The 26731-nt window shown below is 62.8% G+C and overlaps 1 protein-coding gene and 1 long non-coding RNA gene across 7 annotated transcripts; one reads left to right on the top strand and one right to left on the bottom strand.

Annotated features, from left to right (window-relative positions):
• Positions 1–2468: 2468 nt before the first annotated feature.
• Positions 2469–26731, bottom strand: CARMIL3 (capping protein regulator and myosin 1 linker 3). Of its 6 annotated transcripts, none has more exons than XM_043526822.1 (41): positions 26604–26731; positions 23896–23990; positions 23652–23702; positions 22622–22681; positions 21695–21816; positions 21260–21339; positions 21091–21161; positions 20630–20703; positions 20108–20183; positions 19086–19174; positions 18784–18878; positions 18171–18257; positions 17866–17975; positions 16882–16959; positions 16657–16733; positions 16338–16442; positions 15542–15611; positions 15054–15135; positions 14853–14949; positions 13831–13885; positions 13531–13703; positions 12821–12889; positions 11750–11843; positions 11556–11654; positions 11165–11296; positions 10364–10477; positions 9653–9828; positions 9393–9480; positions 8343–8486; positions 8157–8220; positions 7141–7355; positions 5541–5656; positions 5112–5445; positions 4896–5030; positions 4549–4615; positions 4375–4464; positions 4031–4140; positions 3657–3840; positions 3322–3432; positions 3079–3198; positions 2469–2984 (listed from the first exon to the last, which is right to left on the bottom strand). In XM_043526822.1, exons 1-41 carry the CDS (start codon positions 26641–26643, stop codon positions 2959–2961), a joined length of 4275 nt encoding a protein of 1424 aa, XP_043382757.1. In that variant the 5' UTR covers positions 26644–26731; the 3' UTR covers positions 2469–2958. The 6 variants fall into 6 exon arrangements, with proteins under 6 accessions (XP_043382757.1, XP_043382754.1, XP_043382755.1 ...); XM_043526819.1 differs by having other exon boundaries at positions 23896–23986; positions 26604–26697; XM_043526820.1 differs by having other exon boundaries at positions 11165–11293; positions 23896–23986; positions 26604–26697.
• Positions 11975–19059, top strand: LOC122462668. The gene is made up of 3 exons (XR_006285366.1): positions 11975–11992; positions 13928–13929; positions 18941–19059. It is a non-coding gene; the product is annotated as an uncharacterized LOC122462668 (long non-coding RNA).

Here is a 26731-nt window from a genome sequence, read left to right as displayed (position 1 = left end):
CCTTCCCCGCTTTTACCCTCCTTCCTTCACTGTCCTCCTCCTTTTCCTCTTCTACCCTCCCTCCTTCTCCGCCCTCCTCCGCTCCCCCTTCTACCCTCCCTCCTTCTCCGCCCTCCTCCTCTCCCCCTTCTACCCTCCCTCTCCGCCCTCCTCCTCTCCCCCTTCTACCCTCCCTCCTTCTCCGCCCTCCTCCTCCCCCTCTTTTACCCTCCCTCCTTCTCCGCCCTCCTCCTCTCCCCCTTTTACCCTCCCTCCTTCTCCACCCTCCTTCTTCCCCCTTCTACCCTCCCTTCTTCTCTGCTCTCGTCCCTCCCGTCTGTCTCACTCCCTCGCTCCCTGGGGGTATCGATCTCCCTTCCCCCGACCCGCATTTCTCCTCCCGTCTCTCTGCTCCGCTCCAGACGGGGGGGGGGGGGGTCTGGGGGTGTGGCTTGGCGGCTTGGCCCCGCCCCCGCTCCGGGGCTGGGGGTGTAGATCGTCGCAGACAGACCCACAGCACCGCGGGGAGGCGGCCTGAGGAAGGAGGCACCACACGTGCACACCAGCCCCCCCCCCCCCCCGACTCCTACGACACACGGCAGGGACACACCGCTCCCAGCCAGGCAGCTCCGGAGACGCGCCGCACACGCGAGCAGAGACAGCGCCTTGCACAGCGGGGCGCAGCCCTGGGGCGCCCGGGAGGGACCCATTAGAACCACACAAACCAGCAACAGAGACACGGGACAGCCCAGGGAGCCCCCACGCCAAGGAGCTGCTGCAAACGCCCCCCCAAGCACACACAGCGGGGACACGACACAGCGGGGACACGACACAGCCGGACACTCCACAGCGGGACACACCACAGCCGGGACACGACACAGCGGGACACGACACAGCGGGGACACGACACAGCGAGACACACCACAGCCGGGACACGACACAGCGGGACACGACACAGCCGGGACACGACACAGCGGGGACACACCACAGCGGGGACACGACACAGCGGGACACACCACAGCGGGGACACGACACAGCGGGGACACGACACAGCGGGACACACCACAGTGGGGACACACCACAGTGGGACACGACACAGCGGGACACGACACAGCGGGACACACCACAGCGGGGACACGACACAGCGGGGACACGACACAGCGGGACACGGCACAGCGGGGACACACCACAGCGGGGACACGACACAGTGGGACATGACACAGCGGGGACACGACACAGCGGGACACGACACAGCCGGGACACACCACAGCAGGACACGACACAGTGGGGACACAACACAGCCGGACACGACACAGTGGGGACCCAACACAGCCGGACACACCACAGCGGGGACACGACACAGCGGGACACACCACAGTGGGGACACACCACAGCGGGACATGACACAGCGGGACACACCACAGCCGGGACACGACACAGCGGGACACGACACAGCGGGGACACACCACAGCCGGGACACGACACAGCCGGGACACGACACAGCGAGACACACCACAGTGGGGACACGACACAGCGGGACACACCACAGCGGGGACACGACACAGCGGGGACACAACACAGCGGGACACACCACAGCAGGACACGACACAGCGGGGACGCGACACAGCGGGACACACCACAGCGGGGACACGACACAGCGGGGACACGACACAGCGGGACACACCACAGCCGGGACACGACACAGCGGGGACACGACACAGCGGGACACACCACAGCAGGACATGACACAGCGGGGACGCGACACAGCGGGACACACCACAGCGGGACATGACACAGCAGGACACACCACAGCCGGGACACGACACAGCGGGGACACGACACAGCGGGACACACCACAGCCGGGACACGACACAGCGGGACACGACACAGCGGGGACACGACACTTCCCGCCAGCAAGGCAGCACCGAGCACCGCAACGTGCTCAGGGAGAGCCGACACGGCGGGGACACACCACACAGCGACGGGACACTCGCGGCAAGGAACCCCTCCCACCAACACAAACACACAACTCACCAGGGACACACCCACCCCAGGCGCGCCTTGCTTACAGCAAGCCAGCCCCACAACCCACACCAACCTCACCCCCTTCCCCTCGCCACCCTCCCTCAGGCCCCACCACAGACACACACAACAACACTCGCACACGAAGGGACAAGGGTGACGTCCCACCCACAGCCCTGTATACGATTTGAGGGGGTACACAACAACACAAGCTGAGCTGTTGGGGGGGGGGCGTCCTTGCTGCCCCCTGGTGGAGGGGCTGAGAACTGCCCTGTGTGTGTGTGTGTGTGTGTCTCCGCGCCCCCTGCTGGCCACATCTGAGAACTACAACCCAGTATGTGACCCCACCCACCCACCCTGAGATTGGGGCGGTGACCCCTGGTGCTTGCGGCCTGGGGGAGCCCCCAGGAGAGGGGGTGCTCCTGTCCCCCACTGCCCCGGAGGAACAAAGGAGATGGCCTCGCGCCCGCTCCGGTCGCCATATAGAATTTATTTCTCTCTTCCTTCTGTACAAGCCGAAAATAGACAGGGACCCTGGAGGGGTGGAAAATGGGGGGTGGGCAGCTGGGGGGCGGTGGGGGGTGCAGGGGGGATGAGCCGCATTCAGAGTCCCGCCCGCTGTTTCCTCCCGGGGGAGCAATGCCTCCTCCCGCCGGGGGGCACGCCGTGAAAACAGGGGTCCGTCCCTCGAGGGATTGGGGTGGGGGGGCAGAAGTGAGGGAACAAAACAGACCTGAACGGAGGAGTGGAAGTGAGGCGGGAGGGAAGGGTGGGGGGGGCAGGGCAGGGTCTGCAGCCCCAAGGCCATGTGGGGGGGGTGCTGATCCTTGTTTTGGGGGGTTCATGGCTGGATCTTGGGGAAGGCCCAGTCGTCCCTTCTCTCTCTCTGTTCTCAGGCTTCCACGTTCCCCCTCTTCTCCCAGCTGGTGGCACGGCTGATACTCAATAGCAGGTCTGTCAGTCTGTCCCGGACTCCTGGGTTCCTGAGGAGAGACAGACAAGGTGTCAGGGTGGAGGGGGGAGGGCCGGGTGGGGGGTTGTTAACCCTCTGTGGCCCAGAGGGGCCGTTTTACTCACCCACAGCCTGGTCCACAGAGAGGAAAGGCCGGGAGATGGGGAGACGAGGTTTCCGAGGGGGCTGATGCTGCTCCGAGGGCGGGGGCGGAGGGGGGTCCGGCAGGGGGGCGTTAGCAGCACCTATTGGGGGCGGGAGAGGGGAAGGGGTTAGATCCTGAGAGAGAGACAGCCCGGCTGGGGGCACTGCAGGGGGGAAGCTCACAGCCCCGGGCTCTTGCCCCCCGCCTCAGTTCAGGGTCTCACCTCTGGCTCCGGGGTCTCGACCCTGATCTGATTCCAGTTTGTCACAGGACTGCGCCCGGCGCGTTCGCTGAGGTTTCAGAGGGGCCGCCTTCCGCCCCACCTCGGACCCCCCTGGAAAGAGAGAGAGGGTGAAAGGCCCCGTGTCTCATCCCCCACCCTCCTGAGCCAGCCAGCTCCCCTGCCCTGGGGCTGGATGGGAGCCGGCGCCCCCTAGAGGGGACAAGCCCCACATCCCATTACCCGTCCCCTTGAACCGGTCCCTACCAAGGGGCTGGATCGGGGCCAGCGCCCCCTGGAGGGGAAAGGCCGCGTGCCGCAATCTCCGCTCCCGATACCTTCTGTTTCCAAGTGGTCCGGTCGGGGGCGGGCGACGGGGGGGGAAGTCCGAGTCTCGGTGGGGCCGGCCCCACCTGCCTGCTCCTCGCTACTCTGACTCCTCTCCGGCTGACTCGGGGGCTTTCGGCCGCGGGGGATGGCTACTGGCTTGGGGGGGCGGGGGCCGGATGGTGGCTCCCTGGCCTGTTAGGGAATGGGATTGGGGGGGAGAGATAATCAGAGCAATTAGCCCCCCCTGGTAATGCCACAGAGCACCCCAAACTCCATCCTGGGCTCCTGGGGGCACTGCTGTGGGGAAGCTCACAGCTTATACCCCCTCTCTGCCCCCCAGCTTCACCACCCCAGCCTCCCACCCCTGCAGGGCCCCCCTCACCTTTCCAGATGCCAGGAAGCTGGGGTTTGGGGGCTTCTCCCCTGCCTCCACTCTGGGGGCCCCGCTGGAGATGTCCGTCCCCTCCAGGTCCAGCTGGGAGCTCTCCTCCGCTGATGGGGTTGGGGGAGAGGGAGAAACCACATGAGCAATGGGAGCACTGCTGTGGAGAAGCTCGCAACCCCAGAGCTCCTCCCCAGGCTGGGGACACTGCTCTTGGGAAGCTCACAGTCTTGGATTGGCTGGCTGGGGGCACTGCCCTGGGGAAGTTTGCAGCCCTGGGGGCAGTGCTGCAGGGAAGCTCGCAGCCCTGGGGGCACTGCTGCGGGGAAGCTCGCAGCCCTTACCGATATCCCAGCTAGCCTCAGCCCTTCGAATGGTGGCAAACGCTGGCTTGGAGCTCTGAGGGGGAGGCTGGGGTCTCCAGCCCCCTTTCTCTGTGGGGAAGAGATAAAGGGGGGTATCAGGTTGGGGGGAGCTAGGCGAGGGGGAGGGGCAGAATTTGGGGTGTGCCCCCCTACCTGAGCCGTCCGAGGACCTCCTCCTCTCTCGATCCTGTAGGCTGCCCACCCTTTGCAGCTCTGCCCCCTGAAACAAGAGTGAGGGAACAGGGGAGTTTGGACCAGACCATCAGGGGTTAAGTGGGTGTGGCCTCCGCCCTCAGCCCATGCCCCCAGAGCCTCTCCCTCCCCAGCCTCAGTCCAGACCATAAGGGGTTCAGAGGGTGTGGCCTCCATCCTCTGGCCCCATCCCCGAGAATCCCCCTCCTTCCGCTAACGTAGCTGCAGACCTTGAGGCATTGAGTGGGCGTGGCCTGTCCTCAGGCCCCGCCCCTGCAGGTATGCACCTCCTCTCTCAGCCCACGTACCTCTTTCTTCCCATCCAGGCTCCGCCCCATTCCGGGCAGGGCGATTCCGTGCACTCTGGAGGGCTGCAGTAGCTCCGCCTCCGAAGAATCTGACTCCTCCCTCATGGGGTTGGGGGAACGATCAGCGGTGGGGCCCTACAAAAGCAGAGGCAGTTGAAAGCAGCGACCCCTGCTGGCCCCTCCTGCCCCGCTCCCTGCAGCCTGGCGCCTCCTTACCTGCTTACCTCTGGGGGGCAGCCCCTTCACCCCACTTCCTCCGCTGCCCCCCAACCCGGGGAGGGGAATCCCCATTCCCTGGGGTTCCTGCCCCTCCCTCTCATCCAGGCTGGCTGAACTCCACATTGAAGCCTTGGGCTCATCTGCTGTCCCTTGGGGGGTGCTGGGGGAGCTGTGGGGGGCCCCCCACAGGGTGTCTTCAACCTCCCTCTCCCCCTTGAGGCTCCGATGCCTCCGAAAATGGAAAAGCCCCTTTCGCCTCTTCTTCTGCATGGGGGGCAGCGCGTCTGAGGGGCCTGGTCTCACCCCACAGCCTCTGGGAGTCCGTGGATAGCTGTAGGGGGGCAGAGGAGAGAAGTGGGGATGGTCGGAGAATCAGACTGGTGTGATCCCCACCCTTTCCCGCACCCCTAAGGTATATGGTCCCACCTGGTGTTATCTGTGAGGACACGCCTGCTAAAAAATTCCTCCAGCCCCTCATCCAGTCGCGGCACTGTCCCATTCTCCTGCCGCTGGGGCTCAATGGACCCAGGTGTCCGAGCCTGCTGAGGAGACGTGTAAGAAGCAAGGAATTAGCTGCTGTCACTTTAAGGCTTGCTCCTCCCCCTTCCCCTGCCCCCTCAGGCAAAATGGGAAGTCCCGCCTCCAGTGACTTGGACTTCCTGCTTCAGAGTCTTGAGATACAGCTTTTAACTCCTCCCACTTTAGAATGGCTCTTCCTTCTTTCCATGGGGAAACAGGAAGTACCGCCTCCAGTGGGCAGGACTTCCCATTTTGGAGTATTAGAAAGATTAATGTTCAGCTGGCGGTTCCTGCTTTAAGGCTGACTCATCCCCCTTTCACAGTTGAAGTGGTAAGTCCCATCTCTTGGCAACCAGGACTTCCTGTTTTGGTAAGGGATAATTTCTACCTGCATGTGTCTGTTTCTGCTCATTACCCATCAGGCTCTGGGGCTGGGGCAAGGGTCAGTCCAAAAGGATGCAATTACATAAGAACATAAGAACGGCCAGACTGGGTCAGACCAAAGGTCCATCAAGCCCAGTATCCTGTCCTCAGACAGTGGCCAATGGCAGGTGCCCCAGAGGGAATGGACAGAACAGGGAATCATCAAGTGATCCATCCCCTGTCACCCCACCCCAGCTTCTGGCAAACAGAGGCTATGGACACCATTTCTGCCCATCCTGGCTAATAGCCATTGATGGGCCTAACCTCCATGAATCTATCTAGCTCCCTTTTGAACCCCGTTATAGTACTGGCTTTCACAACACCCTCTGGCAAGGAGTCCACAGTGTGTTGCATGAAAAAATAGTTTCTTGAGGAAAGACAGAGAAAGAGGGAAAAGAGTGAATGAACAAAGGAGAGGATGGACGACAGACTGAACAAAGGAACAAATAAGAGAACAGAGGGGAAGATGAACAAACAAATGAATGAGGGACGGAACAATGGAATGAAGAAATAAATGAGTGAAAGAATAGAAGAAGGAACAAATGAATGAGAAAATGAATGAGAGAAGGAATTAATGAATGAGAAAATCAATGAATGAAAGAAGGAACACAAAGTGGAGAGAATAAATGAATAAGCTGTGGTTAGATGTTGATAGATGTTTGGCTGCATGTGTGTTTTCCCTCTGTGTGCCACCCCAGCTCTGCGCAGACAGCTGGCACGGCAGAACTCAAGCAAACCACCCAATGACCACAAGATCCGTTAAGGGACGAAGGCACCTAGCCAGGTTTATTGTAGATGAAGCACGGTACTTGTATCCCACAGACTCTCTTCCTACTACACAAGCAAATAAGCAAATGAAAAACAAAGGACAAAACAAAAGAACGAGAAAGGATCGAGAAAACAAAGGAATGAGCAAATGAATGACTTAAGGCAAAACTGACTGTGGAAAGGAGAAAACGAGGGAATGGATGAGAAAGTGAAGGACTAGGAAAAGGAACAGAGAAATGAGAAAATGGAGGGAGGAGTGAAAGAGAAATGGAAGGTGTGGCTTAGCGAGGGGGCGGATGGGATCAGCGTGACTCACGTTCTGGCGGGGCCCCGGGGGGACGCACCGGGGGGGCCGGGGCCGGCCGCGGGTGCGGTGCTCCAGCCGGGACCCCTCAGTGGGGAGCTCAGCCAGTCCCTCGAAGGAGGGGCTGCGGGAATGCGAGTACTGGCTGCTGGCTGACGAGGAGAGCCAGCCTGACGGCGAGTTGGTGCCCCAGGAGTGTGTGGCATCAGTGTCTGGGTCAGCCCCGCCTGTGGGGGGAGGCAGAGAGAGAGAGAGAGTGGGACAGAGGAGAGGGTGAGTGACAGAGGAAGGGTTGTGTGGATGGACCGAGGGGTGGATGGATGGAGGGAGAGTGGACAGGGATGGAGAGATGGATGAAGGAGTGAATGGATAGAGGGAGGGGTGGATGGATGGGTGGATGAAGTGGTGGGTGGATAGATGGATGGATAGAAGGGTGTGTATGGAGATGGATGGATTAAGCGGTGGATAAAGGGTGAGTGGATGGATGGATGGACGGATGGGTGGACGGATGGAGAGGAGGATGGATGGATGGATGGATGGATGGATGGACAGGTGGATAAGGGGTGGATGGATGGATAAGGGGTGGATGGATGTAGGGGTGTGTATGGAGATGGATGGATTAAACGGTGGATAAAGGGTGGATGGATGGACAGGTGGATGGATGGATGGACGGACGGATGGATGGATGGATAAGGGATGGATGGATGGAGGGGTGTGTATGGGGATGGATGGATGAAACTGTGGATAAAGGGTGGATGGATGGAGAGGAGGATGGATAGATGGACGGATGGAGAGGAGGATGGATGGATGGATGGATGGATGGATGGATGGATGGATGGATGGATAAGGGGTGGATGGCTGGACAGGTGGATAAGGGGTGGATGGATGGGCAGGAGGATGGATGGATGGATAAGGGTGGATGGATGGAGGGATGGATGGATGGATAAGGGGTGGATGGATGGACAGGAGGATGGATGGATAAGGGGTGGATGGAGAAAGAGGAGATCTGATGTGTGACCATCACTCACCGATAAAAGCTGAGACAGGTCGGATTTTCCTGCCATGTTTCTGCCTCTTGATAGCAATGGTGTCCTGCAGAGAGGAGAGCAGGGTGACCCCAGAGCCAGGTATGGGGGGTCCCCTCCCTGCTCTGGGGGGTGGGTGGGTGGCTGGGAGAGGGGCCTGCAGGGCTGTGCCCCATCCCCATTGCTTACAATGCTGGTTCCCAGCTCATCGTCTGTGGTCTCCTCAGGATCTCTCAGCTGGTTCCTGGGGGGCTGGTCCAGTGGGGTCCCCCCGGAGCTCCCAGCACCGCCCTGCCCCTCGGAGAGCTGCTGGAGGTGAGCGATGTGCTGGGTCTATGTGGGGGGGAAGATGAGAGAGATTATTGGGGCGACCCAGGGGTTAGAGGGGACTGAGGAGGGTTTGGGGGGCAAAGTACAGGGGGCTGAGGGAAAAGGTAGGGGTGGGGTACAGCTGCATTTGGGGGGAGAGAGGGGGAAGTGGGGGTTCTGGGGACATCTGGGGTTGGGGAGATAGAGGTCTGGGGTAATGCAGTGGGAGCAGGGGGGTGGGGCTGTGGGGTGTATGAGGGCTGGTGGGGGGGGTGTCAGGGGGCGGTGAGGGGCAGTACAGAGGGCTGGGGGTCACTGTGGGGAGCTTAAAGTCTCTGTGGGAGGTGGGGATCTCTGTGGAGGGCTGGGGTCACGGTGAGGGGCTGAGGGTCAGTGTGGGGGGCTGGGGGTGATCTCTGTGGGGGGCTGGGGTCACGGTGAGGGGCTGAGGGTCAGTGTGGGGGGCTGGGGGTGACTGTGGGGAGTAGGGTTCTCTGTGGGGGCTGGGGTTATTGTGAGGGGCTGGGGGTGACTGTGGGGGGCTGGGGATGACTGTGGGGAGTAGGGTTCTCTGTGGGGGCTGGGGTTATTGTGAGGGGCTGGGGGTGACTGTGGGGGGCTGGGGATGACTGTGGGGAGTAGGGTTCTCTGTGGGGGCTGGGGTTATTGTGAGGGGCTGGGGGTGACTGTGGGGGGCTGGGGATGACTGTGGGGAGTAGGGTTCTCTGTGGGGGCTGGGGTTATTGTGAGGGGCTGGGGTCACTGTGGGGGGCTGGGGATGACTGTGGGGAGTAGGGTTCTCTGTGGGGGCTGGGGTTATTGTGAGGGGCTGGGGTCACTGTGGGGGGCTGGGGGGTGACTGGGGGGGCGGGGTCACTGTGAGGGGCTGGGGGTGACTGTGGGGGGCTGGGGGTCATGGGGGGGGCTCACCAGGCTCTTGTGGGTGCTGTACAACTCCTCCAGGAGCTCCTCCACGATGGAGTTGGTGAGATACGTCACCACAGACAACTTCACCTCGCTGGGGACAAACGGGGGAGGGGGGTCAGAGACTGGACAGCCCCCCTAAAGCCCCCCGAGCACCCCAACCTGGCCATCCCACAGTGCTCCCCATCCCCCTAAAACGCCCCACCCAGCCCTCCTTGGGGACCCCCCATACACACACCTGCCCCCCCCCCCAGCTCCCGTCTTACTTCAGCTTGTTCTGGATGTCCTGCCCGGCCTGCTCCAGCAGTGCCCCCCGGATGAAGTTGCGGGGGACGGTCACCCGCTCTGACACGGCCCCCAGCATCTTGTTGTGGCCCTCGGCGGCCTGCATGGCCCTGGGGCAGAGCTCCTGGGTCAGTGTCACCATGGACTCCAGGATCACCTGGGAGGGACCCCACCAGTCAGAGAGGGGGGCTCCCGAAACACTGAGTCACCCCCAAGTGCCCCAGAGCTGGGCCGCCCACACTGAGCTCCCTTAGTAACACAGCAGACCCAGGGTCCCCCCAAACTGAGTCCCCCAAGACTCCAGTAAGACCTGAGGTCCCTCCATACTGAGCCCCTGAAACCTCCCAGTGAGACCTGGGGTCCCCTGACCCAGCTAGTGAGACCCAGGGTCCCCCTAAGCTGTGTCCCCCACCCCTTGGTGGGACCTGTGGTTCCCCAAACTGAGTCCCCCCAACTCTCCTAATGAGACTCATGGTTCCCCTAAACTGAGCCCCCAAACCCCTCAGTGAGACCTGGGGTCCCCCTAATGAAATTCAGGGTCCCCCAGGCCTCCCCAGTGAGACCTGGGGTCCCCCACCCCACTAGTGACATCTGGGGTGCCCCCCTACACCCCCAACGCCCCCAGTAAGACCTGGGGTCCCCCTACCCTGAGTCCCCCAACCCCCCCCAGGGAGACATCCCCAGCTCATCACCTGCAGCTCCTTGTCAACGGCCTTGGAGACCTCATTGGCCACGGACTCCAGTCGCTGCCGGACGGGCCCGTCGCTCGCCAAGATGTGTCCCAGTTCATAGAGGCTGGGGAACAGCTGGGGAGAGAAAGCACGTGCAGAGAGGGGCGGGGTGAACAGGGACAGATGTGCGCGGGGGGAGGGGCGACAGCAGCCGGGGCGGGGCTATGGTGTGCAGCTGTGGTAACATCTGGGGAGTTTGTTCCTGGGCCAGAGATGGAGGATCCAGCTGTGTACCGCTGTGGCAACATTGGGGGGAGACGGTGTCCCACCAGGGATAGAGGCTACAGCTGTGGCAACATCTGGGGGGTCTAGTTTCTGGCTGGGGATAGAAGGTCCAGATGTGTCAACATCTGCAGAAGCAGTGTTTAGCCAGGGGATATGGAATACAGCTGTGGCAACATATGGGGACTTAAAAAGTGACTTGGCCAGAGATGGAGGACCCAGCTGTGCAGAGGTGCAGCAACATCTGGGGAGACAGTTTGTATCTGGTGATAGAAGAGCCATGGTAACATCTGGAGAGCTACTGTCTGGGCCAGCAAGACTGGATGTGACCTCAGCTAGTGGCCCCAGTGTTCAGCCAGGGCTGCTGTGTACAGATGTGGAGAACATCTGGGGAGAGGAGACAGAGAGAAGAAAGGCAGGCGGAAGGTGAGACCGAGGGGAAGGGGATGGGATCAAACGGGAGGGAGGAACAGGGGCCGAACCGAGAGGGGTGGGGATGGCAAGAATGGGGCAGGGCCCGGACGGAGGGGTCTGTCTCACCGCCCGCGAGTTCTTGGCCTCCTTCATGAGCTCCCGCGCATAGAGCACCTCCTCCTGGACAGTATCAGCAGGGCAGCTGTGCAGAGCCCTCACCTCCTCCTGGACCCGCAGGCACAGCCGTCTGATCATCTGCTGGGGGACGGAGCTGTTAGCAACATCCCTGGAGCCAGCCGGGACCCCCGCCCTGGGGCCAGATCAGAACCAGCACCCCCTAGGGGGAAAGGCCCCATGTCCCATTCCCAGCCTCCTTGAGCCAGCCAGTCCCATCCTGGGGCCTGATGGGAGCTGGCGCCCCCTAGAGGGGAAAGGCCCCGGGTCCCGTTCTCCACCCTCCTGAGCCAGCCAGCTCCCTTGCCCATGGGGGGTGGTATGGGGAGATGGGAACGTTTACTTGCTCGGCGCTGCTGGTGCCGATCCCCTGCTGGAGTCGGAACGCCTGCTCCTGGGAGAACTTCTGGGAATGGCCGTTTCGGAGGAGGCACCATTGGATCTGGGTGGGAGGGAAGGGAGAGAAGCAGATGAGAGATCCCTTGGGTTCCCCCCACCCCCTCCAACCGAGCCCCGGGGCCTCCGGGCTCTACCCACCTTCTGCCACACCTCGTCCGTCCTCTCCGGGGCACTGCGGTAAGCGACTGTGATGTCGCTCATGGGGAAGGACATGTACTTCAGGGTGTAGTTGCTGTAGGGAGGGGTGTGAGGTTAAACGGGAGAGGGCGTTGGGAAAGGGCTCCCCAGATACTCAGGGACCTTCCGCTCAGATCTGTCAGAGTTATGGTCTCACTTCCTCCCAGTTATCTAACCTCCCCCGTCTCCCCATTATCACCCCCTGTTCCTCCTCCAGTCACCCCCCAACCAACTTCTTGTCTGCCCATTATCCCAGGCATTGTCCACCTCCCTCTTATCATCCAGCCATCCCAACAACCCAACCCAAACAACTCACCACCCCAATGACACTTCCAATAACCCAACCCAACTCCACCCAACCAAGAACCCAGCCCAACTCTACCCAACAACCCAATCAAATTCAACACAACTCAACTAAGAACCCATCCCAACTCTACCCAACAACCCAATCAAATTCAACCCAGCCCAACACTACCCAACCAATCCAACCCAACTCTACTTAAGCACTTATTCAATCCAACTCAACCAACGTAACCCAACCAAGAACCCAAACCAACTCAACCCAACCTAACCCAACTCTATGCTAGTAGTAATTCAATCCAACTAAGCTAACCCGACTCTATTCAACCAATAACCCAAGCTAACTGAACCAAACCAATAACCCAACCCAAACCAGCCCCATTCAGTAACCCAATCACCCATCCAATAATACCAACCAACCCAACAAATGCACCAGTAATCCACTCCAACAACCCAATCCCTACTCAACAACCTAACTGCCTCAACTCAACACAACCAATCCAACCCCCAACTCAGCTCAAAACCATCCAGACAGCTCTGCCAGTCCACGCACGTCCTCAATAAAAATGAATTACAAACAATTAAGCAGCAAGCAGGCATTAAAAACCTGAGTAATGACATCTGTTATCAATGCTAACACTAAGCATGCAGACTGAGGGTGAGGTGCATGTTGGGGGGCACCCTGAGTGTCAGGGGCTGACACTCAACCAGGAAGTCCCCTTCCAGACTCACTTCTCCAGGGCTCGGGCAACATCATGGAAGCCGAGTGCTGTCGTGTTGTTCCGGTCCCAGGCGATGCTCCTGCAAAGGGGAGATCCAGGCTGGGTCACCCAACACTGGGGTCTTTCTTGCCCCTCCACTGTGATGACACCCCAGATGAGACCCTGTTCCCTGCCTTGGCTAATACAAAGCGTCCACCCTCCTCCTCTCCAGTGGAACCCCCTTCCCCACATTCTCCAATAGGGACTCCCTCTTCTGCTGTCCCCATCAATGGCTCTCTCCTCCCCTCCTCCCTCCAACAAGGCCCCCCTTCCATATCCCCTCCCATGCTTCCTAGTCCCCTGGAATCCTTCCCCTCTGTTCTCCCCTCCCAACCCCAATCCCTGCTCCTGCCCAATGGTAGCCCCTCTCCCAACCCCCAATTTCCCCCCACTTCCCCTGACAAGACCCCACAAGTCCCAATTCCCCTGCAAATCCCCCAATGGGACACCCTCCCTTGGCCCACCCAGTGAGACCCCCCCCGCCCCAGCCCCAATCCCCCCACCCTCCTGCCATTGAGACCCCAGCTACCCCATCCCCTCAATCTGCACCCACATCCCTGAATCGGACCTTACTTCCTACCCCCAACCCCAATCCCCCCCATGAGACCGCCTCCCGCACCCAGTCCCCCTGATGGGACTTCCTGCTGCACCCCGGTGTCCCCTTCCTCCAGGAGCCCCCACCGGAGGCTGCTGTTGATCTGCAGAGCCTTGGACAGCATCTTGGCCCCCAGGTCCTCCATGCCATTCCCGCTCAGGTCCACCTTGCTCAAGCAGGTATTACTGCCAAGGGCGTTGATGAGGATGCTGGTCCGGGACTTCAGCCGTGAGTCGGCCACAGAGAGAGACTGCAGGGACTGGCGGAAGAGAGGGGAGTCAGCCCTGGGATCCCCTGCCCCCCACAACTCTGCTGGTTCCCCTCAATCCCGATCCACAGCCCCCCGCCTCAGAGCAATTTTCACTTTTCACGAGGGACAGACTCACACAATCTTCCTCCTGAATCAGCTGTACAATCTTGTGAAGTATCTCCTCCAGCGTCCTGGGGAGAGAGAACACAGAGGCCGGGCATGAGCACCCAGAGGAGTGGGACGAGGCTGAGAGCTAAATTCGCCAGCCCAGCCACTGACTGGCTGTAAGCTAAACAGGAACATGCTAATTGTTCTAGGACACTTATTCTAGACCCCTTCCCTTCATGTTCTAAGTTGGGTGGGTTCTGGATTGCTGAACTCCTCACAACCTCAGCTGTGTGAATCCACCTCAGCAGATTTGCAACATTGCTTGACTAGTATTCTAGGTGACCCGTTCTAGACCCTTTCCCCATGTTCTAGACTGGACACGTTCTGGATAATTGGGCTCTATAGATTCAAACTCAGTAGACTCATCACAGTGCTTGCCTAGTCTTCTAGGTCATCCATGCTGTATCACTTCCTTCCATGCTCGACGCTTGGTGGGTTCTGTATAACTGGACTTCATAACATCAACCTAATCAGAGATGCAAAACTTCTTCGTCATCTTTCTAGGTCACCCACCTGGGGAGGTTCTAGATGGCTTTTCTACTTCCACTATTCTCCATTTCTTTCTGGATGTTTACAGCATAGTCTAATTGGTCTAGAATGGTCCCCATTGGGCACCAATACCCATCCAGTGGGTCTAGAAGTTTCTAACGGAGCCCAGCACCCATCCAATGAGTCTAGAATGGGTCCCATGGAGCCCAATGCCATTTAAAGGGTGTAGAATGAGTCCCATGGGTCCAATGCCCATCCAATGGGTCTCAAACGGTTCTCATGGAGCCAGTGCCCATCCAGTGGGTCTAGAAAGGGTCCCATGGAGCCCAGCACCCATCCAATGAGTCTAGACTGGGTCCCATGGAGCACAACCTCCTCACTAGAGAAGGTGAGCTTGGAGGAAAATAGGTTTAGAAGAGGCTCCTCAAGGACCTCTCTCTCCCGGGGAAGAGGGAGGGAATGAGATGGGACAGAAGGTGGATGACAGAAGTGTTCGCCCACCGGGACTTGACGCTGAAGTTCTTGCCCAGCCAGAGGTGTTTGAGGGATTTGTTCTTGCCCAAAGCAGGGACCAACGTCAGCAAATCGGAGTCGAAACCTGGAGTGAGCGGAGGGAGAAGAGGAGCGTCAGGGGGAGTTGAGATACTGCCCCCGCCCCCAGGGCAGGGATGCAGGGGCTCAAGGGCAGGTAGACAGACTCACCGTTGTCGGAGATGTCTAGGCTCCCCACGGCAGTGACCCCTGGGAGCTGCTCCTGTAGGACCTGAGCCCCCGGCGAGCGCAGCTGGGAGAGAGAGAATGAGTGAATGAGATAGTGGAGGAGGGAAAGAAGGAACAATTGAAAGAACAAGAGAACAACATTGGAAAGGAAACAACGAGAGAACGAGAGAACGAGATGGGAGGGAAAGAACGGGGGAATGACAGAACGAGAGAACGAGACGGGAGGGAAAGAACAAGAGAACAAGATGGGGAGGGAAAGAATGAGGGAACGAGGGAATGAGATGGGAGGAAAAGAACGAGGGAACGAGAACAAGACGGGGGAAAGAACGAGGGAATGAGAAATGATGAGAGAACGAGAAGGGGAAGTAAAGAAAGAATTAACAGATGGTCCCCTCCCCGACCAAACATAACAAGCCCCCCTGCCAGCCTCCCCCTGCACAATGCACAGCCCCCTCCCAGCCCCCCCTCACCTCACAGCCACTCAAGTCCAGGTGAACGTCACTCAGGTGGGTGTTGGCCGAGAGACCCTGGAACAGAGACCTGGCGACCGTGGGGTTAATGGGGGCAGAGGGGGTGACTCCCACTAGCCCCGCCCACCTCCCCCATTTGCCTCCCCAACACGCAGCGAGCAGGGCCCGTCCCCTCCAGCAGGGGGTGCAGGGACACACACACACACACACACACACACACACATGGCAGGGCCCGTCCTCTCCGGCAGGGGGCCCAGGGACACACACATAAGGCAGGGCCCATCCTCTCCGGCAGGGGGCCCAGGGACACACACACACAGGGCAGGGCCCGTCCCCTCCAGCAGGGGGCGCAGGGACACACAAACACACACACACACACACACACACACGGCAGGGCCCGTCCCCTCCAGCAGGGGGCCCAGGGACACACACACACACGGCAGGGTCCATCCTCTCCAGCAGGGGGCGCAGGGACACACAAACACACACACACACACACACACACACACACGGCAGGGCCCGTCCTCTCCGGCAGGGGGCCCAGGGACACACACACACACACAGGGCAGGGCCCGTCCCCTCCAGCAGGGGGCCCAAGGACACACACACAGGGCAGGGCCCGTCCTCTCCGGCAGGGGGCCCAGGAACACACACACACACACACAGGGCAGGGCCCGTCCCCTCCAGCAGGGGGCCCAAGGACACACACACACACACAGGGCAGGGCCCATCCTCTCCAGCAGGGGGCCCAGGGACACACACACACACACACACACACACACACACACACACTCACCTCAAGGCATCCAGGGGCATTTTCGTGCCCGACAGGCTCACGTAGTTCAGTGCGTAGGCGCTCGAGAAGAATTGCCTGAAGGCCGGCTGGGAGTCCTTGGCTTTCCTAGAGACAGAGACAGGCCAGGAGCCCCCAAAATTAAGGGGGGCCTGCCCCAGAGGGACCCTGATCCCCGTGGAAAGGGTGCGCAAGGAGGCATGGAGGGGGCTCAGCCTAATTGGGATCCCCCTCACTGGGAAGCTGGGGTGCAGGGGGGGAGTTCACCTGACGGGGACGCCAGAGCTAGGCAATCGGGGGGCGGGGGGACCCCGACACTCACCTGTGCGAGAAGGAGTTCCGGGAGAGGTTGAGGTAGCGAAGCCGAGTGCAACATCCATGCAGCAGCGCCCCGAATAACTGGGGGGGGGCAGAGAGAGAAAGGGATCGAACCCCCGGCTCCCCACGATGCCCCCTGCAGGGCGAGGCCGCGGCCTCCGGGAGGCCCCTCCCCCAGCCAGGGCTGCTGCCCCGCTCCCCCCGGCGCCCCCGGCTGGTCGCCCCTCACCACGTCGACGGCGCAGTCCGTGCCGGCCAGCTCGAGGCGCAGGAGGGCGTTGGGCTGGGCCAGGAAGGAATAAAAACCCTGCGGGGGGAGAGGGGACGAAACCGAGCGATGGAGGGAGCTGGGGGGCTGCCTGGGCCCCACAGAGCCCTCGCCCCCTGCCCCACGGCACCCCCTGCCCAGCTCCCGCCTCCCTGCCCCACAGAGCCCCCGCCTCCCTGCCCCACGGCACCCACCTCCCTGCCCCACGGCACCCGCTGCCCAGCTCCCGCCTCCCCGCCCCACAGAGCCCCCGCTGCCCAGCTCCCGCCTCCCTTCCCCACAGAGCCCCCGCCCCCTGCCCCACGGCACCCGCTGCCCAGCTCCCGCCTCCCTTCCCCACAGAGCCCCCGCCCCCTGCCCCACGGCACCCGCTGCCCAGCTCCCGCCTCCCTGCCCCACAGAGCCCCCGCCCCCACCCCACGGCACCCACTGCCCAGCTCCTGCCTCCCTGCCCCACAGAGCCCCCGCTCCCTGCCCCACGGCACCCGCCGCCCAGCTCCCGCCTCCCTGCCCCACAGAGCCCCCGCTCCCTGCCCCACGGCACCCACTGCGCAGCTCCCGCCTCCCCGCCCCACAGAGCCCCCGCTGCCCAGCTCCCGCCTCCCTGCCCCACAGAGCCCCCGCCCCCTGCCCCACGGCACCCGCTGCCCAGCTCCCGCCTCCCTGCCCCACAGAGCCCCCGCTCCCTGCCCCACGGCACCCGCCGCCCAGCTCCCGCCTCCCTGCCCCACAGAGCCCCCGCCCCCACCCCACGGCACCCACTGCCCAGCTCCTGGCTCCCTGCCCCACAGAGCCCCCGCTCCCTGCCCCACGGCACCCGCCGCCCAGCTCCCGCCTCCCTGCCCCACAGAGCCCCCGCTCCCTGCCCCACGGCACCCCCTGACCCAAGCACTCCCTGCCTAGTCCCCACCTCCCTGCCCCCCGGCGCCCCCGGCTGTCACTCACGTTGGCCTCCTCGCCGCCCAGCAGCCCGGGGTTCTTGCTGAGGTCCAGGTGTTGCAGGGAGCTGCTGAAGGCCGGGTTGGCCCCCAGGGTCTGACAGAGCCCGGCCAGCCCTGGGAGGGGAGAGGGGGTGAGTGGTGGGGGGCTGGGACCCCCTGCCCATCCCCCACCCTGCCCCCCAGGCCCGAGAGCTTCTCCCTCCCCCACTGTGCCCACAAAGGTCCCCCAGCCCCAACCACCTGCCCTTCCCCAGCTCCCTCCCCCTCCCCTGCTCACCTTCCCCACCCCTCCCCCCAGCCCCCCCGTACCTTTCGGGGTGACCCCCGTCTTGCAGAGCCCGAGCTGCCGCAGCCCCTTGGGGAAGTAGAGGAATTGCTGGCTCAGGGAGATGAGACCTGTGAGGGGGAGGGAGGGGGAAGAGATTAGGGGGACCCGGGGGGGGGGCAAGAGCAGAGATGGGGGCAGGGCCGGGGGGGAAGGATACGGGAGATGCTGGGGGGATATTGGGGGTGCTGAAAGTTGTGAAGAGCTGGGGGACATGGGGAGGGCTCGGGGATACTGGGGGGGACACTGGGTAGTGTTGGGATGACACTGGGGGCTGCTGGGGGTCTTAGGTGATGGGGGACATTGGAGGTGCTGGGGGACACTGGGGGGTTCTGGGGGGTGTCAGGTGCTGGACCGCGGGCTGGACAGTGACCCCCCTGCTCCCTGCAGCCTGGCACCCCCTAGTGACTCCCCCGCTCCCTGCGGCTGGGGGACATTGGGTGCGGGGGGACACTGGGGGGTGCTGGGGGGCAGTTGAGAGGCGCTGAGGGGTGTCAGGCGGGCAGGACACTGCGGGGACATTGGATGGCACGAGGGGAGACTGGAGGCTACTGGGGGACACTGGTGGTGCTGGGGGGGCAGCTGGGGGGTCCCCACCTTTGTCCTCGATCTGGTTGTGCGACAGCACCAGGCTGTGCAGGGCCGAGCCGGGGTTGTCTCCCAGAGCGCAGGTCAGTTTGAGCGCGAAGTCTCTGCGCCAGAGAGAGACGGGGGGTGACGCCCTGAACCCCGAACCCCGGCCCCTTCTCCCCAGCCCAGCCAGTCCCCGCCCTGGGGTCGGATCAGAGCCGGTGCCCCCTAGGGGGGACAGGCCCCGTGCCCCATCCCTGCCCCCCTGGGCCAGCCGGTCCCTGCCCTGGGGCCGGGTGGGAGCGGGGGTTTTGGGGGGGCTCACTCACGTTTTTAACCCCGTGTTGTCCAGCACCAGCTCCTCCAGGTGATGGGACTTGCTGAGTGTGTGCAGAACTTGCTCAGATACCTCAGAGCCCTGGGGAGAGGGAAGGAGACAGAGAGCGCAGGGGAGAGATGCGGGCCCCCCCCGGCCGAGGAACGGGGGTGCTGGGGAGGCAGATCCCCCTGGAGTCCCTATGGGGGCATTCTGGAGGTGCAGGGGATGGTTTGGGTGGTAGGGTGATTAGGGGGCACAGAGGGTGGTTTGGGGGCTGCAGGGGATGAATTGGGGGGCTGGGACAGCTTTGGGGTACAGGGCAGTTTGTGGGCATAGAGGAGGAGGGATATGGGGGTACAGAGCATTTGCATGGGTAAAGGAGGGGTTTGGGATTGACGGTGGGTAGTGGGCTGCAGGGGAATGTTTCAGGGCCCAGACAAGTGTTGGGGAGTGCGGGGGATTTTGGGGTACAGAGCTATGACACAGGAAAGCGTCAGGGTATAGAGGAGGGTTTGGGCTACAGAGGGATGGGATTTGGGGGTGCTGAAGGGAATTTTGGGGTACAGATGGAGTTTGGGGAAGTTTCTGGGCACAGTGTAGCTTTTGGGGCACAGACAAGGGTTTTGGGATGCAGGGGGTTTGGGGCATGAGATTTTGGGGCAGGGTTTTGGGGTGCCAGGGTGGGATATGGGGCACAGAGGAGGAGGGGATTGGGGACCAGGAGTTGTTTTGGGGTGCAGGGGAATGTTTCAGGGCATAGAGAGGATTTTGGGAGCAGAGGGGCAGAATTTGGGGTTCAGAGAAATTTGAGGGTTCAGTGGAGATTATGTCCAGGGAACTTTGAGTCCAGGGGTGGGTTTGGGGGTCCAGGGCTGGGTTTTGGGGCTATGGGATGGGTTGGGGGTCCAGGGGTGGGTTTTGGGCACAGGGGTGGGTTTGGGGGGTCCAGGAGTGGGTTTTAGGGCCCAGGGGAAGGTTTGGGGGCCCAGGGGAAGTTTTGGGGGCCCAGGGTGGGTTTTGGGGGGTACCTACCAGCCTCAGGTCCTTGCAGTGCAGTCGCGTGAACCAAGGGTTGTAGGCAAGGGCAGCGACGATCAAAGCCAGGTCCCTGCGGGGAGAGTCACGGGGAAGGGGGTGAGCGCCCCCACATCTGCCAGCACCCCCACTGCGCTGACGGGGGCAGGGCGCCCCAAGAGGATCCGATGCAGAGAAGAGGGGCTGGGGTGTCTGTGGGGATGCAGGGTATCGGGGTTCTGCCAGGTGGGTTTGGGGGTATAGATGGGTTTCAGAGGTTCAGGGAGTCTTGGGATGCTGGGCCGGGGTTGGGGGGTACAGGGGTACTGGGCACACAGGAGATACTGGCAGTAGAGGGGTATTGGGGTGCTGGCAAGGGGTGCAGGCAGGCCTGGGGGTATCGAGGTAAAGGTGGGTTGGGGTACCATTTTTGGGGATCGGGGTACAGGGGAAATAGGGGTCTCAAAGAAGGGGGTATGGAGGTTCAGGCAGATTGGGGTACCAGTTTGGGGGGTACAGGGGGTATCAGGGGTCCCTCACCGGCTTTCCAGGTGGCTGAAGTCCAGCAGGTTGAATTCATGATTGTCGGCCGAGTGGTAGATGGTGTCGACATCCTGGTAAGGGAGGGAGGGTGAGAGAAATGGGGGGACCCCATGGTGAGGGATCCCCACCTACCCACTGCACCTCCTCCGCCTTCCCCTCCCCTCCCCCTCACCCCCCCCACTAACCCCACGGGTCCCCCCCAAAGAGCCCTGCCCCATACCCCCAACTGCCCCCTCCAGCCCCTCCTCCCCCTCCCCCTCCTCTCCCCCCATCTACCCACTGCACCCCCTCTGCCTTGCCCTCCCCCCACCCCCCACTGCACCCCCTCTGCCTTCCCCTCCCCCTCCCCTGCCCCCCCACCTACCCACCGCACCTCCTCCACCTTCCCCTCCCCTCCCCCCCACTGCACCCCCTCTGCCTTCCCCTCCCCCTCCCCTGCCCCCCCACCCCCCACCTACCCACTGCACCTCCTCCCGGCAGAAGAGCCCGTTGTAGTCGCAGAGGGCGGCGTAGGTATCGGAGAACCCCCCTGCCAGGGAGACAGACAGAGCCACGGAGGTCAGCGGGGGGGGGCTCCCCCGTCCCCCCCGTCCCCTTCCCTCCCATTCACTCCCCCCCCCCACTCACCGCAGATGCTGTGACTGGTGGAGGTCGAACTCTCGGAGTTGGGGGACGTGTCCCGGGGGGTCTCAGGGGTCCTCAGACAGCTGGGGGGGGGGGCCACAGTGTTAGGATGCCTGGGTTCTATCCCCACCCCTGCTCTCTGCAGCCTGGCCCCCCCAGTGAACCCCCCGCTCCCTGCAGCCCAGAGCCCCCTAGTGACCCCCCCGCTCCCTGCAGCCCAATGCCCCCTAATGACCCCCCCCCGCTCTCTGCAGCCCAGCCCCCGCAGTGAACCCCCCACTCCCTGGAGCCCGGCGCCCCCAGTGAACCCCCCCTCCCTGCAGCCCAGCGCCCCCTAGTGACCCCCCCTGCTCCCTGCAGCCCAACGCCCCCTAGTGACCCCCCCCCCCCGCTCCCTGCAGCCCAGAGTCCGCTAGTGACCCCCGGGGCCGCACTCACCCCGCCGTGGGGCTGGGGAAGATCTTGCTGAGAGCCGCGTTGACGTGCCGGGTGAGCTGCTCGGCGCTGGCCGCGCTGGGGAATTTGAAGCTGTAGGTGGCTTTCTCCGTGTCCACCAGGATCTGAGAGACGGGGAGGGGGGAGCCGGGGAGGAGGGGTGGGGGGAATTGGGGGGGGGAAGGGGGGGTGGGGAGCCAGGGGGACATGGGGGGGAGGGAAGAGAGTGAGAACATCCCTCACCAAACACAAATTATTCCCACTACCAAGAGCTGTGACCCTGATTAAGCCAATTAACTAATTAACTGCCCCCCACCACCTGAGAGAGTGTGTGTGTGTATGTGGGGGGGAGGGACGGGGGGACCCCGGGTGGGGGGTGACACAGCAGGGAGTGGGGCGGACCGACCTGGGGATGTTGCAGGGGTGTTTTCTGGGACTGTCTGCATTGGGGATGGGATGTTGGGGGGGGCTTCACGGGGGGGGACGATACCTGAGCCAGGAGGGGCTGGGGCGAGGTGACACCTTTGCCCGGGAAACTGGACAAAGGCTGGAGGAGGAGCCAGGGGGAGACGGCTGGAGGGGGGTTCAGTTTGGAGCGGGCTGGGGAAATGGAGAGAGCCCCAGGGCTGGGGTCTAAGCTCCCTGCCCCCCCTGCCCCCCCGAGTGACCTGGCTGAGGGGTCCGGGTTGTACCGACAAGCTCGGTTTGGGCCTGTGTCCCTGTCGGCTAATAAACCCTCTGTGTTACTGGCTGGCTGAGGGTCCCGGGGAATCGCAGGAAGTGGGGTGCAGGGCCCTGACTCCCCCCCACTCCGTGACAGGGGGCCAGCAGGGGGCGTTGTCCCTGGGCCGGGGGGGCAGTGACATCATGGGGGGGACCGAGCGCAGGGGGCCAGCAGGGGGTGCTGTCCCTGGGCTGCGGGGCACTTACCTGGCTGTGGTTTATTGTGTTTAACGTTCGAATTTCCAAGACATTGAAGGAGCTTTCGACCTGGGGAGAGATAGGAGAAATGAGTGTGTGTGTGTGTGTCCATGAGTGTGTGTGTCCATGTGTGAGTGTGTGTGTGTGTCCGTGCGTGACTGTGTCTATGTGTGAGTGCGAGTGTGTCCATGTGTGTGTGTGTCCGTGAGTGTGTCTGTGTCTGTCCATGTGAGTGTGAGTGTGAGTGTGTCTATGTGTGAGTGTGTGTGTCTGTGTGTGAGTGTGTCCGTGTCCACATGGGAGTGTGTCTATGTGTGAGTGTGTGTCTGTCTGTGTGTCTATGTGTGAGTGTGTCCCTGTGTGTGAGTGTGTGTGTGTGTCCGTGCGTGACTGTGTCTATGTGTGAGTGCGAGTGTGTCCATGTGTGAGTGTGTGTCCGTGAGTGTGTCTGTGTCTGTCAATGTGAGTGTGAGTGTGAGTGTGTCTATGTGTGAGTGTGTGTGTCTGTGTGTGAGTGTGTGTGTGTCCACATGGGAGTGTGTGTGTCTATGTGTGAGTGTGTCCCCGTGTGTGAGTGTGTGTGTGTCCATCCGTGCGTGACTGTGTCTATGTGTGAGTGTGAGTGTGTCCGTGTGTGACTGTGTGTCTGTGAGTGTGTCTAGGTCTGTCCATGTGAGTGTGTCTAGGTCTGTCCATGTGAGTGTGTCTATGTGTGAATGTGGGAGTGTGAGTGCGTATCTGTGTGTGAGCATGTGTGTGTGTCCGTGCGTGACTGTGTCTATGTGTGAGTGCGAGTGTGTCCGTGTGTGAGTGTGTGTCCGTGAGTGTGTCTGTGTCTGTCCATGTGAGTGTGTCTATGTGTGAGTGTGGGAGTGTGAGTGCGTGTCTGTGTGTGAGCGTGTGTGTGTCCGCATGGGAGTGCGTGTGTCTGTGTGTAAGTGTGTGTCTGTCGGTGTGTCTATGTGTGTGTCCCCGTGTGTGTGTGTGTGTGTGTCCCTGCGCCCCCTGCTGGCCAGGCCTGGGTGCGTCTCACACTCACCTTGGCCGGCACTTTCAGCCCGAAGAGGTGGAGCCGCCAGGCCGTCAGCACCTGTGGGGGACAAGCAGCCCCCGTGAGACGAGTGTGGGGAGACGCTGCGATTCCCGGGGGGCTGGGCTCAGCCCTGGGGATGGCGACGTCAAAGCTTCTGGGGTGACTCCTGGAAAGAGGGTCCTGGGGGGTGCCCTGGCTGGGCTGAGGGAGGGGGAAGTAGGGACAGACCCCCCCGTCCCCGGAAACTCACCAACACACGATCCTCAAACTTCTTGGGCTTGGTTTCAAGCTTCACCTTCAGCAGCAGAGGGTTGGGCGGGCGGCTCAGGACCTTGCGAATGCTGTCTGCAAAGGGGGGACGGGGTCAGTGCCGGGTCAGCGCCCCACGAGTCACCTCCCAGCCCCCCCAACAGGGTCTGCGGCCAGGGGCCCCGGGCTGCGGGGAGTGGGGGCAGCAGGGGGCACTGGGTTGCGGGGAGCGGGGGCAGCAGGGGGCCCTGGGCTGCGAGGAGCAGGGACAGCAGGGGGTCCTGGGCTGCGGGGAATGGGGGCAGCAGGGGGCACTGGGCTGTGAGGAGCGGCGACAGCAGGGGGCACTGGGCTGCAGGGCGCGGGGGCAGTAGGGGGTCCTGGGCTGCGAGGAGCAGGGACAGCAGGGGGCCCGGGCTGTGGGGAGCGGGGGCAGCAGGGGGTCCTGGGCTGCGAGGAGCGGGGGCAGCAGGGGGCCCTGGGCTATGGGGATTGGGGGCAGCAGGGGGTCCTGGGCTGCAGGGCGCGGGGGCAGCAGGGGGCCCTGGGCTATGGGGATTGGGGGCAACAGGGGGTCCTGGGCTGCGAGGAGCGGGGGCAGCAGGGGGTCCTGGGCTGCGGGGAGCGGGGGCAGCAGGGGGCCCTGGGCCGTCAGATGCCCTGACCCTGGCATCTCGCCCAGCCAGGGAGAAGCCGACATGGGGCTGAGAGAGGAAGCGAAAGCACGAGTCAGACACTTCTGCTGGGTGCCCCTACCCAGTGCAGTTGAAAAAGGAAGCCCAGAGACACCGGAAAACAGGATGGGGCCCACCAGGCGGCTGATGGAACAGCCGTGCCCCCTCCCCCCCCCGGTGTCCCTCACTCCCTCCCGCCACGCAGCCCCTGCGAGCCCAGCCCGTGTTAGGATTTCGGGTACAGGTTTTGGGGCCCCCTTTCGGGGGACATGGTGACCCCGAGCGGGATGAGGGATTCCCGGGGCCATTCCAATCCCACTGCGGCTGGAGCCGAGAGACGGCCCCGGGGTGGGGGGTAAAATGTCTTGGTGTGTTTGGAACAGGGGACTGGACAGGAAGTGTGAATCACGGGCTGGGGAGATGAGACAAAGCCCCTGATATCGGGGTGTCCGGGCACCCTAGTTTGTAACAGTGTCTGTGAGAGGTGTGTGCACGGAGGGGCTGTGTGGGCATGTGAGGGGAGAGAGAGAGGAGGGGTGCGGGGATAGATCGAGAGATAGATAGAGAAAGGGGGTGGATGGGGGGGGAGAGAGCGAGATGGGTGGACGGGGTTAGATGGATCGAACTCTGGGAGTGTCTGGTTTATTTTGCTGTCAGGCCCTCAGTGTGGGGTTTGTTTGGCAGTCGTGTTGCCGTCTGTGGGGGTCAGCGTGGGGGGGAGACGGAGCTGGGATGCGGGTGTACGTTTGTAGGGACGTTTGCACGCGAGCTAGGCTGAATTATGGCCCCAGACCGGCCCAGCCGGGCTCGGGGTGCACGCGTGTCCGTGTGTATCTAGCCGTGTCTGGATTGCCGGCAGGCAGCTTGACATCCCCCACGCTCTGCCTGTCACAACCTGACATGTCACAACCCTTCCGCCAAACCCACAGCGAAGGCCCGAATCCAGCAGGGCGGGCGGGGAGCGGGGGCCGCAGGGGGCAGAGAGGAACCAACCGTCGCACGGACCCCGGCCACAGGATGCAACCGACGGCAGCTGCGCTGCCAGATCCGCACCCACAAGAGAACCCAGGAGTCCTGGCTGCTCCCACTGCCAGACCCCACTCCCCTTCCAGAGCTGGGGAGAGACCCCAGGAGTCCTGGCTCCCAGCCCTCCCTGCTCTAACCACTAGACTCCCCTCCCCTCTCCGAGCTAGGATAGAACCCAGGAGTCCTGGCTCCCAGCCCCTTCCCCCACTCTACCCACTAGACCCCACTCCCCAGAGTCCAGGGGATCATTCACCTGGGAAGGGGGGATGCACAGAGGACGGGAGGATTGGTGGGGGGAGGATGGAGGGAGGGATGCGGGCGTCGGGGGGTCTGTGGCGATGGCCAGAAGATGGACAGGGTGGGGGAATGAGAGGGGCCAGGTGGGCTGCTGGAATGGCCAGAGGATGGGGTCGGACAGCGGTTGTGGGTGGGGGATGGGGATAGGGAGAGATGGGGCAGGGGGCGGGGTAATGGGGGGGCTGGGAGGACGGAGGAGTCGGGGGGTGGGGAATGGACAGGGGTGGGGAGCTGGGGAATGGGGGAGATGGGGCAGAGGGCAGGTGGCTGGGGGGCAGGGGAATGGGGGGGCTGGGGTGGCGGACGGACTGGGGTGGGGGGCTCGGGAATGGGGGAGATGGGGCAGGGGGTGGGGGGATGGAGGGGGCAGGTGGCTGGGGAATGGGGGGGCTGGGAGGACGGAGGAGTGGGGGGTGGGGGATTGACAGGGGTGGGGAGCTGGGGAATTGGGGAGATGGGGCAGGGGGCAGGTGGCTGGGGGGCTGGGGAATGGGGGGCTGGGGTGGCAGACGGACAGGGGTGGGGGGGGTGGGGAATGGGGGAGATGGGGCAGGGGGCTGGGGAATGGGGGGGCTGGGGTGGCGGACAGACAGGGGTGGGGGGCTGGGGAATGGAGGAGATGGGGCGGGGGTGAGGGGCTGGAGGGGGCTGGGGAATGGGGAGAGATGGGGCGGGGGCTGGAGGGGGCAGGGGGAGCCCCCCCCCGCGGTACCTTGCAGGTCCCGGGCGAGGTCTCCCGCCGGCCGGGCCATGGCAGCTGCGGGGCCGGAGCCACATGCCGGGGCCGGGCGCAGACAGCAGCGGAGTCTGCGCAACCCCCCCCCGCCCCCCCCCCGGTAC

Source organism: Chelonia mydas, chromosome 13 (assembly GCF_015237465.2).
Source record: "Chelonia mydas isolate rCheMyd1 chromosome 13, rCheMyd1.pri.v2, whole genome shotgun sequence".
NCBI classification, from domain to species: domain Eukaryota; kingdom Metazoa; phylum Chordata; order Testudines; family Cheloniidae; genus Chelonia; species Chelonia mydas.
Note: the sequence above shows the minus strand (reverse complement) of the source record. Positions and strands in the feature narration are given on the sequence as shown.